Source organism: Thermobia domestica, chromosome 11 (genome assembly GCF_964235325.1).
Source record: "Thermobia domestica chromosome 11, izTheDome1.hap1.1, whole genome shotgun sequence".
NCBI lineage: Eukaryota > Metazoa > Arthropoda > Insecta > Zygentoma > Lepismatidae > Thermobia > Thermobia domestica.
Genome location: NC_137464.1, coordinates 74,103,565 through 74,121,668, shown reverse-complemented (window position 1 = coordinate 74,121,668; position 18,104 = coordinate 74,103,565). Strand labels below are relative to the sequence as shown.

At 36.1% G+C, this 18,104-nt stretch overlaps 1 protein-coding gene across 1 annotated transcript in view; it reads right to left on the bottom strand.

Moving 5' to 3' along the window:
• Nucleotides 1-17,737, bottom strand: part of Etfb (Electron transfer flavoprotein beta subunit) — a 49,009-nt gene extending 31,272 nt beyond the window's left edge. Inside the window, exons 1-2 of the mRNA XM_081730607.1 lie at nt 17,513-17,737; nt 2,649-2,807 (exon numbers count right to left, since the gene is read on the bottom strand). Of these exons, the coding sequence (XP_081586733.1) occupies nt 2,649-2,807; nt 17,513-17,566 (213 nt within the window). The 5' untranslated portion in view covers nt 17,567-17,737. The remainder of the gene's footprint in view (nt 1-2,648; nt 2,808-17,512) is intronic.
• Nucleotides 17,738-18,104: the final 367 nt, after the last annotated feature.

The following is an 18,104-nucleotide window of genomic DNA, read 5'->3' as shown; positions in this document are numbered from 1 at the left end:
ACGTTTATTTCCTCGTGTTCTTTTTTACATAAGTTCTGTCTCAGGGTTATGGTCTCCACGATTATCATTATTAACATATCTCATATTTACATACTTAAGATGACATCTATATTATATTATGATTATTTATGTTTGTTCTGTCCCTCTCCAGTGTAATTCTGAACCGGGGTTTCGAAGGTCGGTATGTCCGAGATCCCTGTAAAGGTTTGGTCTGATGGATACGTACATAGCTATACATATGGAAGACATAAGTACATATGTTTTCGATGTCCCTTTTCTCAAGTTGTCCGCATATACATACGTATTAAACCTCAATAACTTAAATTGTCAATTGATAACTTAACTAGGCCCATTTATTCCTATATTTATGGGTTTCTTTAGGCACTAGTTTGGAAAGGAGTTTCGTTGGTTCCTTACATAAGGTATTTATGTACCGCTTCCTCCGTAGCCAGGTCAGTGTTAGCAGTCTTAATATTTGAAGTAGCCTGTAATGCTCGTCTTGTTGTGGCATTTTAAAATGTTACGAGGGTAAAGGTTAATACAAAAGGAGTTTAATGTGGGACTACCTATCATAGGTTGTTTAGATATGCTGGTCTAACTTGAATGCCTACAATGTGAAATTATTATAGTTATATTTTTCCGAAGTGCTGTAATATAAGTAAATATATGAATCGAAGTATATGTAGTAGTGGAAACAAGTATATAAATACTGAAAATGAAGGTGTAAAGAAATCGCTTTTTGTTATAATTCGGCCAGCACTTGAGTAATCCTAAATGGTAAACTGACCCCTCACTTGTCGTATATGCCACCATCGACGCATTGTGATCAAGACCCAACTAGTATAGTTTATTCTCATTGACTAATAAGGCCTGAAATGTGTAAGTTACGAATCATGGGAGGAAGGCGAAGATAGTGGATAGGCGATTTCTAGTGGAATATCAGTAAGTGTTTCAGAATTAGTATAATTACTACCATTTATAGTGTTCACTCAACTTGTTTACCCTAACATAATGTGTGCCTACAATCTAACTGTTCATATTTGGAAGTGTTACGATGTATGTGGCTATGTGAAAGAAATTTAGACAGAATATAACTACTCTTGCGAATTCTAACGTGTACGTCAATATCAGTTTTGGAATTATTTCCTATTGTCTATATACGACAACTGTGATAGCCTTTCAACTTTTCTTGAACTGGGACCTCGTAAATCAACGTCAATATTTGTAGTTTATGGATAAGTTGTTCTAGTCAACTGTTTACAAAAATGACATTTTTGCTTAAGGTGATTATAAAATATTTGTTTTTCTTTTCCTTCTTAAAGTTGCATTAATAAATCCTTTTAATCAATAACTATTTTATTTCAGGGTGATATTATTTCTACATTATAGAATTAGATAAGATGTTCTTAATATAACCAGTGGATTATTTTAGTCAATTTTACTAGTTGTTTGATAAGGTTGTTGCCAAGGACTTGGAAGTGTATATCGTTGTGATTTTTTTTTCTTTTTAACTAGAATTATTGTTCAGGCCACTTAATCAATTAATCAAATATTAATGGGAGGGAAGCCCCTTCTCATTATTAAAGAATGTTTTTCTTTCTTCCTTTCCTTTTGTGTTTATTAGGTAATTAGATCGGGTCATCAAGCTCACCCTTGGTGATCCGAGGCCAAGATTTAGTGGCACTGGAACTAAAGGTAAAGTCATTCCGTGTAAGTCATCGTTCATAAAAGTAAGGTAACTCTCAGGCCACGCTAAGCCATGACAGCGTACGGCTCCTGACTTGTAGATAGCCAGAATAACCGTTACAGTCTAAGGACTTGGTGAATGAGCACTTCTATATCAGACCTCTTTATCCAAAAAAGCTCACCTTCCTCATCATCTGCCTTCTTGCGAAAATCGTCTGATCAACTCAGAACTTATAACGTCAATGGCCTACTTTTTCAGACTTACTTTTCATCCTGCTATACTTCATGGGGACGATAATGGCTAATACATAGTCTTGTAGCTTACAATTAGCTGACCATTTTGGTTTTTGCTCCACATCGATAGAACAACGAGGGGCTGAAATACTTCAGATTCGGTAACCCCTTACACCACCACCAAATGGCGCATCTCCGAAAACAAATATAGCTGCCACTCGAGACCTAAAGTCACTACACTTAATGGTTGTTTTGAACTAACGACATGGTAAGGTAACTGCACATCAAAAATTAATTAAAAAAAAAAAAAGTCGAGTAACATGCACTGGATCACTTGATATGGATTTATCTCAATGAGAGTTTGCATTGAAAATGCCAGCAATATTAAATGATAAACGTACGTCAAATTTAATTCAAGTTAATATTTGTAATTATGCGTCACGTTAGTGCCTTAAGTTGTTAATTCAGATACTAATTCTCCCAGAAGCACTTAAGGTAAGTTCTTAATATTTATCTTTTTCAATATTTCTATCTTAAAGTATTTGCTTTTGCTTACATATATCCGTAATCATTACTTGATACACAGCTAAACACTAACCCTTTTCTAGCGACAAACTTAAAGGAAGATACCAGAAATAAGGTATCGAATATTAAGAAGTAAACAACGAAAATAAAAGACTGAAGAGAGAGAACGTTCTTTACGCATCATTACAAATTTCATGGCTTACCTGACATTGTTGTGGTCCACATGAAACTGCAACGATTTCTCCTGCAATCTTTTTCTCCTTTAATCTGACGGCTTCTTCGACGGCAATTTCATCGAAAGGGTTCATGGAATGTTTAACACCGTCAGTCACTACTCCTGTTTTGTCTGACTTCACTCTTACCTGAAAATCAAAATACAAACGTTCAAAGGTTCTGATTATGAAAAAACAATACAGAAGTTACATTTCAAACAATAATCTTAAACCAGTTTCATATCAGTTACAATCATCACATAGAAAAATAATCACCTGAATAAAGAAGTTGAATGGAAACCGAAAACAATTTGCAAGAACATTGGAATGATGAATATAACAATACATATATATTAAGCCAATATATATTCAAAATATTTTTAAGAAAGTGGGTTACATTTGTAAAACCTACAATTCAGTTTCGAACATGCATCTATTGTCATACTACCCATTAACCATGCGCTCACAGAGAAGAAACGAAATGACGCACGTCGCTGCCAAGTAATCAGGAGTTAGTCTGAACATCGATCTTCAGTAATACAAGCACGTTGCACACATATAGCAGTCATAGTTTGTCTAGTGTCGAACAGTAATGGAGGTATTGATGCAGCTTGTTCGCGTGTGTTTGTTGTATGACTTGTCATCTGCCACATATGCCAGGCATTTGGGAAAAATGTCGTGAACGAACGCACCGCCAAGCATTGGTTTCAGAAATTTCGTTCGGGAGATGTGAGCCTTTCGGATGAACCTCGCAGTGGACGACCACATGTGTTGGATGACGAGGCCCTAGAAGCAGCCATCGAGAAGAATAGTGGTCTAACGTGTGATGAACTTGTAGAAGTGTTCCATGTTTCCGCTGAAACAGCCGGTCTGCACCTGCATGTAATAGGGAAGCCATACAAGTTAAGCAAGTGTGTACACTACAAGTCGGCAGCCAACAAGAAACAAGCGAGTGACAACCTGTTTGTCCTTGTTCACTTGGCAGCTAAACATACCCATCTTCGAGCTCCTGCACACTGGTCACAAAAAGTGGGTCCTCTATGACACTTCTAAGCGTACAAGACATTGATTGTCGTTACGTGACCCTGTTCCTCACACCTCAAAATACTTCTGCACCCATGAAAGGTGGAATTGTTGGCAAATGGTGCATTACGAGCTTCTTCTTCCACCTGATCAGACCATCATCTACTCTCAGCAGTTGCAAAGAGTGCACCTACCACCTGTTTCATTCCCTCGACAACCACCTCCGTGGGAGATCCTTTACAAATGAGGAAGACCTTCGAAACGCATTCACGGACTTCTTTGCATTTGCCGACCTGACGACCGCCGAGTTTTATCACATGAGAGTATTGTGCAGCTGCAGGAACGTTTGCAAAAGGTGTTGGATGCTGATGGAAATTACTTCGAAACATAAAGGTACTGCTCTTTGTTTATCACTGCTCTAGAACGGCAAGAACTTTTTGGTTACCTGGTAGATCTAACTTTAGGATTCATCAATAATGAGTTATGTCTCACCGTAATTGCTAAACTCTTTTGGGTTTTTAATACAGATTACTTATAATTTTCTTTCACATCACTGGAAAGCTTTTTGAAAATAAATCTGGCAAAGTCTATTACTTTTTGTGTCTTTGTAGACACTCGGATTTATAACGCTGAAACAAACAATAATGCAATTTTGATAATAAGTCAGAGTATCCAACATACACATCCTGCAAATTATAAAAATAAATGTTTGTCTAATGTGTCATCCCTCCTCTATCTGTTCTTAAAAAACATGCGTCTTTCTCAATCGGCAAATTTCCTTGATTATAGTATTAACATATCTTCTTTACTTCTTGTTACGTATTGGTCTTCTCACTTCTGGGAGGCAGGTGGCTCAGTGCTAGTGTTCATCTGCAATGCGAAAGGCCCCTCGTTCGATCCTTGGCCATGTGAGTTTGTGGTAAATAACATGTTCGTAGGTTGTTTCCTCCCACATTCTAATTCCACCAATTCTCTCATAATCATCACTTTTAACGAATGGAACGTTAAACTAGAAATTTCAGTTCTCAATTCTGTTGACTACGCAGAACTGTTCCATTCGAACGTGTAGAGTATACATATACTGACTCTGTTGTGAAAGTCTTAATGGCACATGGAATTCTACGAGGTTAAAAAGAGACACTGGGCTTTTAGTTTACCAGAGGGTGACGTGGGGCAATTATGGCAGGTAAACTTTAACCTTAACTTTAATTGCTTATATTCCAAAATAATATCTTTTGTTTTAATTTTGACAAATACCATAATAATTCTAAATTACTTCAATATTATTTGCATCAATTAAGAAGGAAAATCTCAAACCTCTATAAAGAATTTTTTATTTGTGTTTGAACTCCCAACCGCCATAATTGCACCAAGCCTGAAGGAATTATGGCAAAGCCTCCAAAATCCTACTGCATTTATAACAGGACAAGAGATTATATTATATTGACTTTTGGGCAACCATATCATAGGCCTGTTTTAGCCATTCAAAATGTCTTTAAATGCTTTTTATCACTATTTATAAAGAAGTTACGAATAAAAATTCCAGACAGTAAAAATGGATTATAATTTATTTATTATTTGTTTTACTTTATATATTTGTTTTATTTTATTCATTTATTTATTCTTCAGAAACAAAAAAGAACAATTTAACTATGAACTCACAAATACACTTTACAACTTTTAGGCCTCAAGTTATTTAGTACATTTACAGTACCCTTCACATTCTGAAAAATATAAATAGCTTATATTGTCATTTTCCAACGCAACGTACGTAACAACGTAAAGACTCAATCAAAATCTGAGTCTGGACCTACTGAAAAAAGTTCATCTTTATGCCCATCTGTACAGTTTCCCTGCTATTTTATTGTCTTCTACTATAAATAGTTCATATCCATTTAGGGTAAGAGGGTGAAAAAAATCCACTTCACTATATCAACATCGAAAAAGAAGCTCTTTGGCTGTATGTAATGTAGATATCTATACCACAGAAGTTCATAAAGACATCAAAATTCAGCAGACTTTAAACAGAATTCCAATAAGCAACGTTTTGATACATTTTCTCCTTCAGATTTCATACCCTTACTAAAACGCTCCCATATATATTTGCCATAATTGGCCCACAGTATAATGAAATGGGGCAATTATAGCATCCTAGTAAACCATATCTTTAGTGTAATAACTAATGTGGTTATTTTTTAAATTGGTTTGGAACATGTTAAGATCACCTACATTATTGAAAACTTTTTTTTTATTATTAAATAAAAAGGTTAGGTTAAAAATTAACGTCAGATAAAGTGTTATGAGATCCCCGTGAGGCTGATAGAAGCAGTTTTTTTTATTTTTTAAATATTTTTATATAACAGCTACTAAACCTAGTTTTATTTAAGCAATTACGCTTTTCTTGTGTGGCTCTTATGTTAAATAACACATAGGCCTATTATACCGAATTAAGCTAAAAATTACATAGAAATTATAGGCTCTAGCCATAATTCCCCGTCATCTTACATATTCATGAGACTACGTTATTTAACTAATTATGGTCAGAATATCCGAATAGTTCAGTACATATCTGTCAGATTATATTTAACTTTTCTTTTTCTGCTGGTATTCAGAATTTACATTGGGAGCAACAAATTGTTTGTTGAAGTTTTGCATCCCTTTCAGCACTGGGACTACATGAAATGTGGATCTACAGTTTAAGATGGAATAAGAACCCCTATAATACGTTCAATGCTTTCCTTCCGAAAATCGAACCTGGGACCATGTGCAGCAAAGGTGCGCGCATTAGCAACTAGGCCAACAGGAAGGGCTTCGTACTAACAAATGTATAAGTGAAATGAAAATTCTAATTTTACATCCCATGGACATGCCCTTTCGGATAGAGGAGACCGAGTAACTAATGAAAGTGAATGATCATAAATTTATATGTGGAATGAGAATGTGAGAGGAAACACGATTATCTCGAGAAAACTCATTGACACGATGCTGTCCACCATACACTCACAGGGCTTCAGATCGAACTAGGGGTGAGCGATCTACCATTCAGCCACTGTTCCTTACAATACACGTTTAAGTTCTAGTACAATTATATTACGCAATGAACAGAACAGTAACCAGAAATATATAATAAAAGAGGGATGCAAATTCAATAAACACGAAGATTTGCTGCTTGAGAACGATGGAAGGAACAGTTGACACTGTTTCGGAACAGATTAAGGATAATGACGAATTAACCGCTTCCCGGATTAACCCGAGTTATTTCGTTTTACTAAGTAGGTAAGTTCTGGTCGAATTTTCTTCCCAAACGTGACTATGTTGTACACGAAATATCGCAATAAATCAAAAAAGAACGGTAGAAGAAACAAAGTGCGAATTTACTCGTCCTGGTCCAAATTGAAGCAAATGCGGAAATCTTAATAACTCGGGTTGCTCCGCTAGGTCCTGGTTACTTCGGATAAAGTGGACCGGGAAGTGGTTAAGTAAGGATTATTATTTTCGTAGTACTACAATTTGTAGTGCAATCCTTATAAGTTAGTAAGGAATTTGCTTTCTTTCGAAAATTATCTGTGACTTTATATCTTCACCAATTTGCACGAGGTGCTGAAAATTTCCTCGCTTTGCCCAGAAAGAGTACAAGTAGAAATATAAACCACACAGTTATTTAACGTATTATATAATTATATATTCAATATTACATAATAAAAAAATAATTTCATGGAAGCCACTAGATATGATTGAAACACCAGTAAGCAGCTGACAAAGGCAGGAGTTCCCCCTGAAAATTTGAGCATTAATATAGGTATGTTCCTGAGTTTTACAAATTATGTGTCAATTTAGTTTCTTCAATAATGACTCTACTATAGATCTTTACTAAATAATTCACGACAAAGGCGATCATTTCTTAAGATGTAGGAGAAGCTCTACGGTTGCTGTGCCTGTCAATTTGGTTGATGTTATGTTCCTTTTCAAAACCGAGGCTATATGATACAGGACGTACAACTAAAAGCACTAAACAGACACAGGGTCACAACTATTAAATTAGGAAACCATGAGACGTGATTGAATCAGCAGTGCGAGTTTATGTAAATAAAAAAAAGCCGCTGACAAAGGTGGAAATTCCCATCGAAAATTTCGGCATTATCAAACATTTAAACGCAATCTTGAGTTTAATTTACAGAACATACTGTTTAAAGTAGAATCCACGCCACTATTCACGTTTGTATTCGAAGCAAGAACCCACTCCTATACCCACAAACAAAGTGTATATACTAACAAAAGTGTATGCACGTTTGGAATCGAAGAGCAACAAGATCTTGCAGTCACTATCAAAGATCTTTGGAATCTAGGAAGAATACATAAAGGATCTATATGACCAGAAGAACCGCCTCAACGATATTGTAATCGAAGCAGAGGAAGAGGTGGATTATGCAGTGAAAGGATTCAGTATAAGACATGCGAAAGAAGAAGGCCACTAGAGTCGACGACATACCAGCAGATTTGCTCAAGAGATAAGGAGACAATACAATGAAAGTACTGACTTCATTTGATAACAAGGTCTGCCTGAGTGGAGAATGGCCAAGAGATTATCTTGACGTTACAATGGTTGCATTACTTAAGAAAAAAGAAACAAAAAAAAGTGCCAGTGATCACACAACCATTAGTCTCACTTCACACACTGGAAAGATTATTGTGCGCATACTGTACAGATGGTTGGAAAGTACGATAGAAGAGATGTTGGAGGAGTTAAAATTTGGATTCCGGAAAGGAAAAGACAGCAGAGATGCTATTGGGTTGATGAAAATTATAGCAGAACAAGTTCTTGACGGCAAGGAAGATTGTGTTTGTGCTTCATACACTGACAAAGAGCTTTCGACCGGGTAAACTGGACCAACTTATGAAAATACTTAAAGGAACTGGAGTCAAACGGAAAGATCGACGACTCATTCGAACCTGTACATAGAACAATAAGTGAAGTTGCGCTTGAATCAAGGAGAAACCAACGGAAGAGGAGTCAGATAAAGATGTAGTATATTCCTCCAATTATTCCGCATTTACAGCGAATATTTAAAGAAGAAAGCATCAATGGGAATTGGAGATTTCAAGATTGGAGGGTAGATCATTAACAAGACCAGGTATGCAGATGATATCAGGCTTTCTAATACTAATGAAAAAATATAGGAAATCATGGCGAAAAAATATAGGAGGTTTCGTGAAGGTGTGAAAAAGGAACATTTCAATTATCCAATAGTTAGAAATAAAAAATAAATAAATAAATAAATAAAAATAAAAAATCTTGCCTCAGTGTCTTCCATCAATCTAGTGGCTACTTCCATTTTCTTCTGTACTGTTTCGTCCATTTCATTTAATTTCTTCAGAGACAATTCACTCTTTGAAACTTACCGTGATATAGCTTCTTGCTTCGTATTCTTAACGCAATTTCTTCTTTAGAACCCTTCGCCACTACGGCCTCTTTGGATCTCAATATTTTAAATAATCTTTTTTACTTTATCCAGGCGTTCTGCATAGTATCTATTAATTGCTTTGTAACAGGTAGGTTTTCAACTTTTTCTTCAAACATTCTAATGCTGTCCTTTACAGTCCTCCGAGCCTTTATACTCTCGTGTGCAAGATGGGATCGATCACTTCCTAAAATATATTTTTCTCTGAGAAACCACTTTTCACATCAGCACTACCATGAAATACTGACAGGAAAGCTTTGACCACTTTAGACATCATTGGATATTTAATTGTTCCACATAAATTTCTTATATCACATACCTTTGTTCAATATTGATCCACGCGCAAGTATCACAACACTCAGTTTTTACCATAAACCAAGAATCTCCGATAAATGGCTCCACAGAATAGTTTCTACTCGTCCATGAAGACACCGATGTTCTTATAATCTGCAAATACATGCTTCATTTCTTTTGCCAAATTCCGTGCAAGGGACAAATAAACAAGTAATCTCCTTTCTGAATAGTGGATGTAGACACTGGAGATACTTCACCAAGGTACCGATATTGGTAATTTCTTAAGCAGTTTTGAAACCATACAAATGTAGAATCGCTTCACACCCTCCCTGAATTCCCTCTTTTGAGCTCTGAACAGTTAGTTATTACAGTTTGCGCTTTCACTCCAACTTCAGGTTGCCGTAGATGGTATTCGCTGTTCTTGGCATCAATTGCAGATAAATCAGTATCCTCCTTCTCCACCAAAACATCTGCCTTCCCAAACCTCAATAACAGCATTCTGACTAGCTCTGATAACTCGGAGTAGAGTAACTGAATTAGCGTGTCTTTGCGTTGAAAGAAACACAAAAAATTATCAAAAATAACTAATGTACAAATGATGAAATGCAGTTTGGCATCAAACAATTTGTTTTTCAGAAATTGTTTAATCCTTCAGTAACGATTATATTCATGGCATGCTTTATCTTGTGTTCTCCATTCAACCACCCTACTGTAGAGCCCTCCAACCACCCATACCTTATTTCCTTATGTTATTTTCTCAAGTGGAAGTAGCAATGCCACAAAAATATAGGATGTTTCGTTAAAATATAGGAAATATAGGAGCATTGGAATGCCTGTAATATGGTTATTACAACTAGAACCGACGAAAGACTACAGGAGATGATGGAAAAAATACTTGACACTAAGAAACAATATGAAATAGAAATCAATATCGAAAAATTGAAAGTCCTGAGAAAATCCCGTAGAAATACGTCCTTGCGAGTCAGAGTAGAACAAAGAGAACTTGAAGAGGTCGATCATTTCAAATATCTGGAAAGTATTTTGGCGAGAGATACTTACTGCATGAAAGGGATCACGTCAAGAATCGCCGTAGTAGCCAAAATGGTATTCAACAAGCAAAGATCACTCTTAACTAGGAGGCTTAACACTGGACTAAGGAAGAAAATGGCCAAAGGCAATACAGGAGTACAGGATTGTATGGTTCAAACTTGGACATTACGGAAGTTAGAGAATATAAAATGGCGGAGTGAGTAACAAACGAATATGTTTTAAAAAGGGTACCGTAGGAGAGAATGTGACGCTTTAGCCAGCAACCTTCTTAGGAACACATCTTGCTGAGGGATTGGCTTCTTCATACCTTCATAGAGGGAAAGATGGGAGGAACAGGAAGAACACAACTGATCGATAATATGAAAGATACAAGAAAATATTGGGAGATGTAAGTTGAAGATCGAGAAACGTGGAAGGCCAGGCTCGAGTCTAAAATTAACACCTCATTAGTCCCACGACCTGCCAACAGGCAGAATACTTAATAATAACAATTCATGTAGGTAACCAACCTGTAACTCGTATATTAATCATTAAGGCAACCAACTTTATGCTTTATACAGCTGTATATTATGCTTTATTTTTCCTTACATTATGCTTTAGTTATAAGCATTTCTATTAAAAATGTATATAAAACTATTAATTTTTCCCACTAAAATTACGTCAATAAATACTACACCATTTTGTTAGTTTTCCTTAAGCAACGTTTCCAAGAAGAAACATGTACAGCTCACAGATGACGAAAAGAACCCTAGCAGAAGTAGTGTGACGTAGGTATGGGCTCGCCCACTTTTCGCACGGGGGTTTCAAATGACACCACGGAATAGCACACAGATAACTACCCGGAGTAGCAGACATCTAAGTATAGACCACACCTCAAAAACCGAAAATGAACTTGACCGTGTCACTGACCTTTCCCCGCTTCCCCTGTTTTAGGGTTCTTCTCGTCATCTCTGAGCTTTAGCTGCACAGTAGACTTCTTCTATTTAATGAATTCAGAACATAGAGTACACAGTAGATTACCGCCTTGTACTTTGAAACAGAGGCGTCATTTAAGGGGACAGGAGGAGCCAATTGCCACCCCTTCCCAAGAGTTTGAGGAATACATATACTTTAATACATTGTTTACTATTATACTAGTATAAAATGTGAAAGTCTTATGTCGGTGGTGCTCTTGCTCCCCTCAAGCGAAGTCTGAAATGACGCCCCTGCTTTGAAATGGTCAGTTGAGAATTCTCTTACTCTCTGAGATTGCATAAACTTTTGATTTTGCCATCTTGGAATAAGCACAACCAGCCTTGCCTGCTTTTTAACACAAAGTGAAGAAACAAAAAAAAAAAAAAAAAAAAAAAAATCCTTCTGAGCAGAAGGTGCGAAGAGAAGAGGAATTCGAATTTTCCATTATAACGCGTAAAGGCAATTGGTAGTTGATTTCCATTGTTGGCGGCATTGATAACGGCCTTTGTTGATCATTTTTTCTTTGGCACAAAATATATTAACATAATTTTCTTTGATGTAAACATATACAGGTTCTGGAATAAAAAGCATTAAGCATTATGCTTTATGCAAAATATTTCAGTAAATTATGTTTTATTATACTTATAAAATTAGGAAATTTAGATATGTAAAGTGGCCAAAATCAGATATGACACCAACCATAGATGAAAAATTCCATTATGCTTTTAGTACTTTTTATGCTTTATGGTTGCCCTATTAATCATGTACTTTATGAAATGAAATCTTTCAGTTTAACGTCCCATGATTATAACCATTAGGCTAAGGGAGATAAATAATTAATTAGACTTCTTCAGATAATGTGTCTGAGGAAGGCAATGTTACATAGCCGAAACTGTAACACAAATATATTATCTTAAAATATATATATACTGCTTTGGTTAGTTAGGAATTTTATTAATAATTAAGGCAACTGAATGATAATGGAAGAATTCCTGAGATAAGAATGTGGGATGAAACGAGAATACACGAGAAAAACCCACGGACGCGATATTGTCCAACATAAATTACTTGGCCGGATCGAATCAGGGAGCCCACCCACCACAGGTAAGTTTCTACCAGTAAGCAACCGCGTCTCACTTTCCCATGTATTTTATGTTTGCAAGTGTAGTATGACGGTTAAAATAAGCGAGTGTATATGACAAAAGACATATTTGGGCGACATGACAATACCCAACTTAGCACATGTAAAGTTCAAGAAGGCTACCAGAAATAATTGTTGGAAAATTAGAATTATTTCTAGAATTGTCATTATGCTTCTCTAAAATATTTTCAGTAAGCAAAATAATAGTACCCCATTATGTACAGATGAAGTTTAGGTGGATACCGATGGTGCGTATGTGCATAACAAAAGCACGCACCAACCTGTGCTGGATGGCCACTAATAGTCAGAACTTCAACCGAATCAGCGCAAAGCGAAGTATGTGGGCATGTTCGGTGTCCATCATTGTTTGAAATAGGTTGAAAGGAATCGATATCGGAAGAAGACTACAGGCGCGTGAATGACAGGCAACTAAAATGTTGAAAAAAAAAAAAGCATTTTACATTTTCTTTCTCTACATTTTAAAAAGGTTAAAATAAGTGAGTGTACATGAAAGAGAACTGTATTAGATATTTTCGATAGACTTAGTATTTCTGTAATGGATAAAAGTTGTATTTTATTTTACAAGTGTAACGTTAAGTCTGAAACTACAAGTGCTACCCCATACGAACTAAAATCACATAAAGGTATCGGTACTTGTAATTACAAGAACATTATCTAACATATCCTATCGCGAACATACACACATAGTAGGACGTCGATAATCTAAACGCGGTCCTTAGAAGCTTTCTACATTTTGTCTTAGCGCTAGCGATAAACAAATAATAGGAATGTCCGTCGACGTTGTGTGAAGTCAGTGTTTTTACAGAAGTCCATTCATATGTAATTGCTTGACATATATTTTTATTTTCCCTTAGGCCTATACAACTTAAATTTTAAGTGTGAGTTACAAGAAAGTGTAATTTAGTGTACGAGCAGGTTCATCAGAAATATTAAATATAAGTAGCCTTACATACGGTATTGTAATTAGTGTATGTACTGTATAACCACTGTATCGATAAAAGAGCACTAACAGGCTTAAGTACAATATATTTAAGCCTAAATAACATATCCTTGGACATGTTCGAAAATCCGAACTACCTGTGGTCCCAATTAGGTCGGATTTTCAATTTCGTACTGTATATATATATATATAGGGTGGCCCATTTTAATCTTTCCACTGTAATATCTCGATAACGGTTGAATGTAAATGAACCAAACAAAAACTCAAATAGGAAGTGCCATGGGGCAAATCGAATGGTGATGTCGCGGTGCCCTCAGTGCCGCTCTTCAGGGGACCCGGGGCCCAACTTTAAAATTTCAAATGAAAACATGGGTCGAGTAATACCTCGTTCGATATATCTTTAAAAACTAAAAAGCGCTGTGGCAAAAGATTTTTCATATCGGTTACCGTATTCAAAATGGCCGCCAAGATATGTTGGCTGTATCAGATAAAACGTCCAGTACCACTAATATGAAAACGGTTGGAGATAAAAGAACAGAATAACACTCTATAGGATATCACAGAGGGTATTTATCATTCCACAGTTCGAGAATAATGCAACGGAGAAAAATATTATTAAAGTATAAGTGACATTGCAAAAGAGGAAATCTAATTCTTAGAAAATTATCTTTCCGATCTCCCTCCCGAAGTGGGTGAAGCGGGAATGAATGGTACAATCTTAAATAAGAGCTCCACGTTCACTTGCAATAGGTATGGTTTGTCTGAAACACTTCTGTGTACAAGTCGACTGGCACTGCAATGAATAAAAATAAGGGGAAATTCGCTTTCAAGGATAACACCCATTTGTATTGCAACGTGTGATTGAATGGGAAGCAAGAAGCAACTGAAATGCGAAGCAAAGGTTTTAAAAATATATATTTTTGGAACTTGCAAAGACTTTCGCCCCTGATATTTTAACGCAATGCGTGCAAGATGTTTGGGAGGCATCTGCATCAGTATGTATCTTTTCGTTACTAAGCATCACAACTGAAATTACCGCTGAAAGTTATTCGACATGTAACTATGGACAACATCTCAGTGAAGCTCATTTCTATCACATGCAAGAAGATATAGAAGGAGAAGAATGGAACCAATATCGTGCAGACGACTGTTGAATAAAATCAAAGTAGTTCTAAAATTTGTTAGACAAATACATTGTTCTAAAATTTCATTGTTGGACAAATTTGTTTCGCATTTCAGTTAATTCATCTTTACATCAAATCAGTGCCTGCAATCAAAATGGAAAGTACCATTTAACAAGAATTTTACCTACTCTTTCCCATTACAAGAGATATCTATCTCTTATAAAAACACATTTCAGATAATTTGTTGTGTGGATACAATTTGCAAAAATTAAGTGCTCGTTTGCAACTTCACCGTTCCTTCCCGCTTCACTCACTCACAAACGGAGGTCGGAGCGATAATTTTCTAAGAATTAGATTTTCTCCTTTGCATTATGGCGCTTTCACTCTAATCATCTTTTCCTCTGTTGGAACATTCTCGAGCCGTGGAATGATAAATACCCTCTGTGAATTCCTATTCGAATTTTTGTTCGTATTATTTATCTTGAATCGTTTTCATATTAATGCTACTGAACGTTTTATCTGATATAGGTACCGTGTCTTGATGGTCATTTTGAAAATGGTGACACATATGAACCATCTTTTGCAACAGCGCTCTTTAGTTTTTAAAGATATACCGAACGAGGTATCATTCACCCTATGTTTCCATTTACAATTTTGAAGTTGGGCCCTGAGCCCCTATGAAGGGTGGCCCGAAGGGGCACCGCGACAATAGCTTTCCATGTGCCCCAAGGCATTTCCTGTTTGAGATTTTGTATGATTCATTTATGTTCAACAGTTTTCATCTTAATGGTATTGGACGTTTTGTGTGATACAGGCAACATATCTTGGCGGACATTTTCAATGCGGTGACCAATATGAAAAATCTTTTGCTTCGACACTTTGAAGTTTTTAAAGATCTATTGAACGAGGTATCACTTGCCCCGTGTTTCTATTTCAAAATTTAAATTTGGGCCCCGGGCCCCCATGAAGACCGGCCCTGGGGGGACACCCCAACATCGCCATTCGATTTGCACCATGGTATTTCCAGTTTGATTTTTTGTTTAGTCCATTTATGCTCAACCGTTTTTGAGATATTTCCGTGGAAAGAATAAAATGGGTGTTTCAACATAGCACCATACATCATCATGACTCTTCTATGGCGTAATGTGTGGTTAAAAGGCACACTTTCCATTATGTATTTGCAGATTAGAGTATAGCAGGATTGGTAATATTAGTTTATTAGTTTTCGGAGTTGTAGTTACAAGTACCTTCATGCGAGTTTTAAAGCGATAAGATTTCTTATGGCACTTATAATGATTGCAGACTTAACGTTAACTTGTAAAATAAAATACAGCTTATGCCAATTACAGAAATACCAAGCCTACCGAAAATGTCTAACACAGTCCTTTTATATGCCGTAAGGGTCCAGTAACGTTCTTTACAACATTTGGCATTACTCGAGCAAACGTTCTACCAAATTTTGACACACTACTTACATATTCAGGTTAGGTTTGAGCTTTGTATTTCTTTTAGCAGAGCATATACTAAATAGTGTGGTCGTATGACATAAAAACCCCATGGCATAAAGCACGAATGCTATCTAACCGAGCCAAGCAGGTGCGCAGCAGGGGAGTGCGTAGGTAGGAAGCAGACGTGTTAGCGACGGACGGTATACACAGAAACCAGGATAGGGAAGAAAATACCTTCACTATCACTCAAAATTCCTGACAAAGTGTATTACATCGTACTTTACTATACGTATAAATTTTCTACCTGCAGGTTTACTTCTGGCGCACGACTGGAAATAATTATTGAAAAATTATTCTTCTTTCACTTATTTTTCCTTCTTATAGTCTCCTAAAAGATTTACGTTGGGAGACATGAAAATATCTCACATAACATAAATTAAATTCAAGGTGATCGACAGAAGCAATCGTTGGAAAAGTACACGGCATCCGGATGTATGGCAGAATAAATACAGTGCAAATTTCGCAAACCAACCTGTACTAGGCGGCCACTAAAAAGCATGAATACTACACGGTTCAGCGCAGGGTGATGCGTCTGAAGTGAGCAGGTGCGTCAGCGATAGTGGGTATACGCGTAAGCGAGTATAGTGATATGTACTGGGATTTGTCGTAGTTTCATACTAGTAACGCTCTATTGGTAAACATAAAATACAGTTTGTGTACACTGCCGGTGAAAAATAACATCTCATAGGGTCATCTTTCATATGCACCTACTTATTTTATCCATCGTAAAGCACTTGTAATGATTTTACATTAGCAATCCTACACTTGTAAATCCGAAATACCGTACAGCTGTAGTAGTTTGTATAAAATTATGTCGCCTGCAGAAATATGTTGCGTATAAACATGTCTTTTCATATGAAGTATTCAATTTCACCTGTAAATCTTCCGAAGTGTGGTGAGCCAAAACTAAATCAGAAACATTTTCTATGTAGTAGAACCGTCTGCTAAAGTGCATTTTAGAAAAATATAATTCAAATATTGAGTATCCTCGTACCTTATTGGGTTACCCACCTAATTTTCTGTAGTAATACATTTTGAGTTGTTGCTAAGCCTCAATAAATACTTTTTTGAAATTTATCGTTCTTCCATCCGAAACCCAAAAGTACATACCCGACCCAAACATGTAAACTTTTCAAATATGTGGTTTCGTACAACAGGCACATTTGTTTTTTAACTTGACCGACTACGGTATTCATAATCTGCATCACAATTATTTGGCCATGCACCAAGAAAATAACGAATATAGAGTGCAGTACTATATTACTTAGAGGAATGACGAAGAAATGATGAGAACACAACACTTGTATAATTGATCTTCACACTTCCTAAATAAATACCTACTTTAACAGCGTAATCAATCACTCTCTTTATGCCAACCATTACTCGTAACGCCATTTTGATTAGTATTTATCCTCTGTCTTATTATTATGAAAATTATATAATAGAAAGCAACCAAATTGAGCTTGGAGATAACCACAATACTTATTACAATACAGTGACTTGCAAAGCCAACTGGACGATAAACATCCAGCTGATAAGTGAACTTCTTCCTTTTCAGAATTTTCACAGGTTATTGTTATTATAAGCAGAAGACAAACAACGAAAGTGACTTCTTTCTTTTTTAATTTAATGTATCTAAAACTAATTACGGTCGCAGGTTCTGAGCTATGTCGATAAAATCACTGAAACTGTTTTATGTAGACTTGATTGAGAAACAATAATTGATTAAAAATATGTGTAAAATCGCGATAGTCAGAAAAATAGAAGACACGGACGAACCGAAATTACCTGATTCCTAATAGTTTATTACAATTATTAAGTATTGATTAAATATGGAGGCAGACCGACACAAAGATTAATTGATATATATATATAAACAAATGCACTGATAAAAGAATTGTCAAGATGTAATAAATGAGGTGTAGTTTTACTA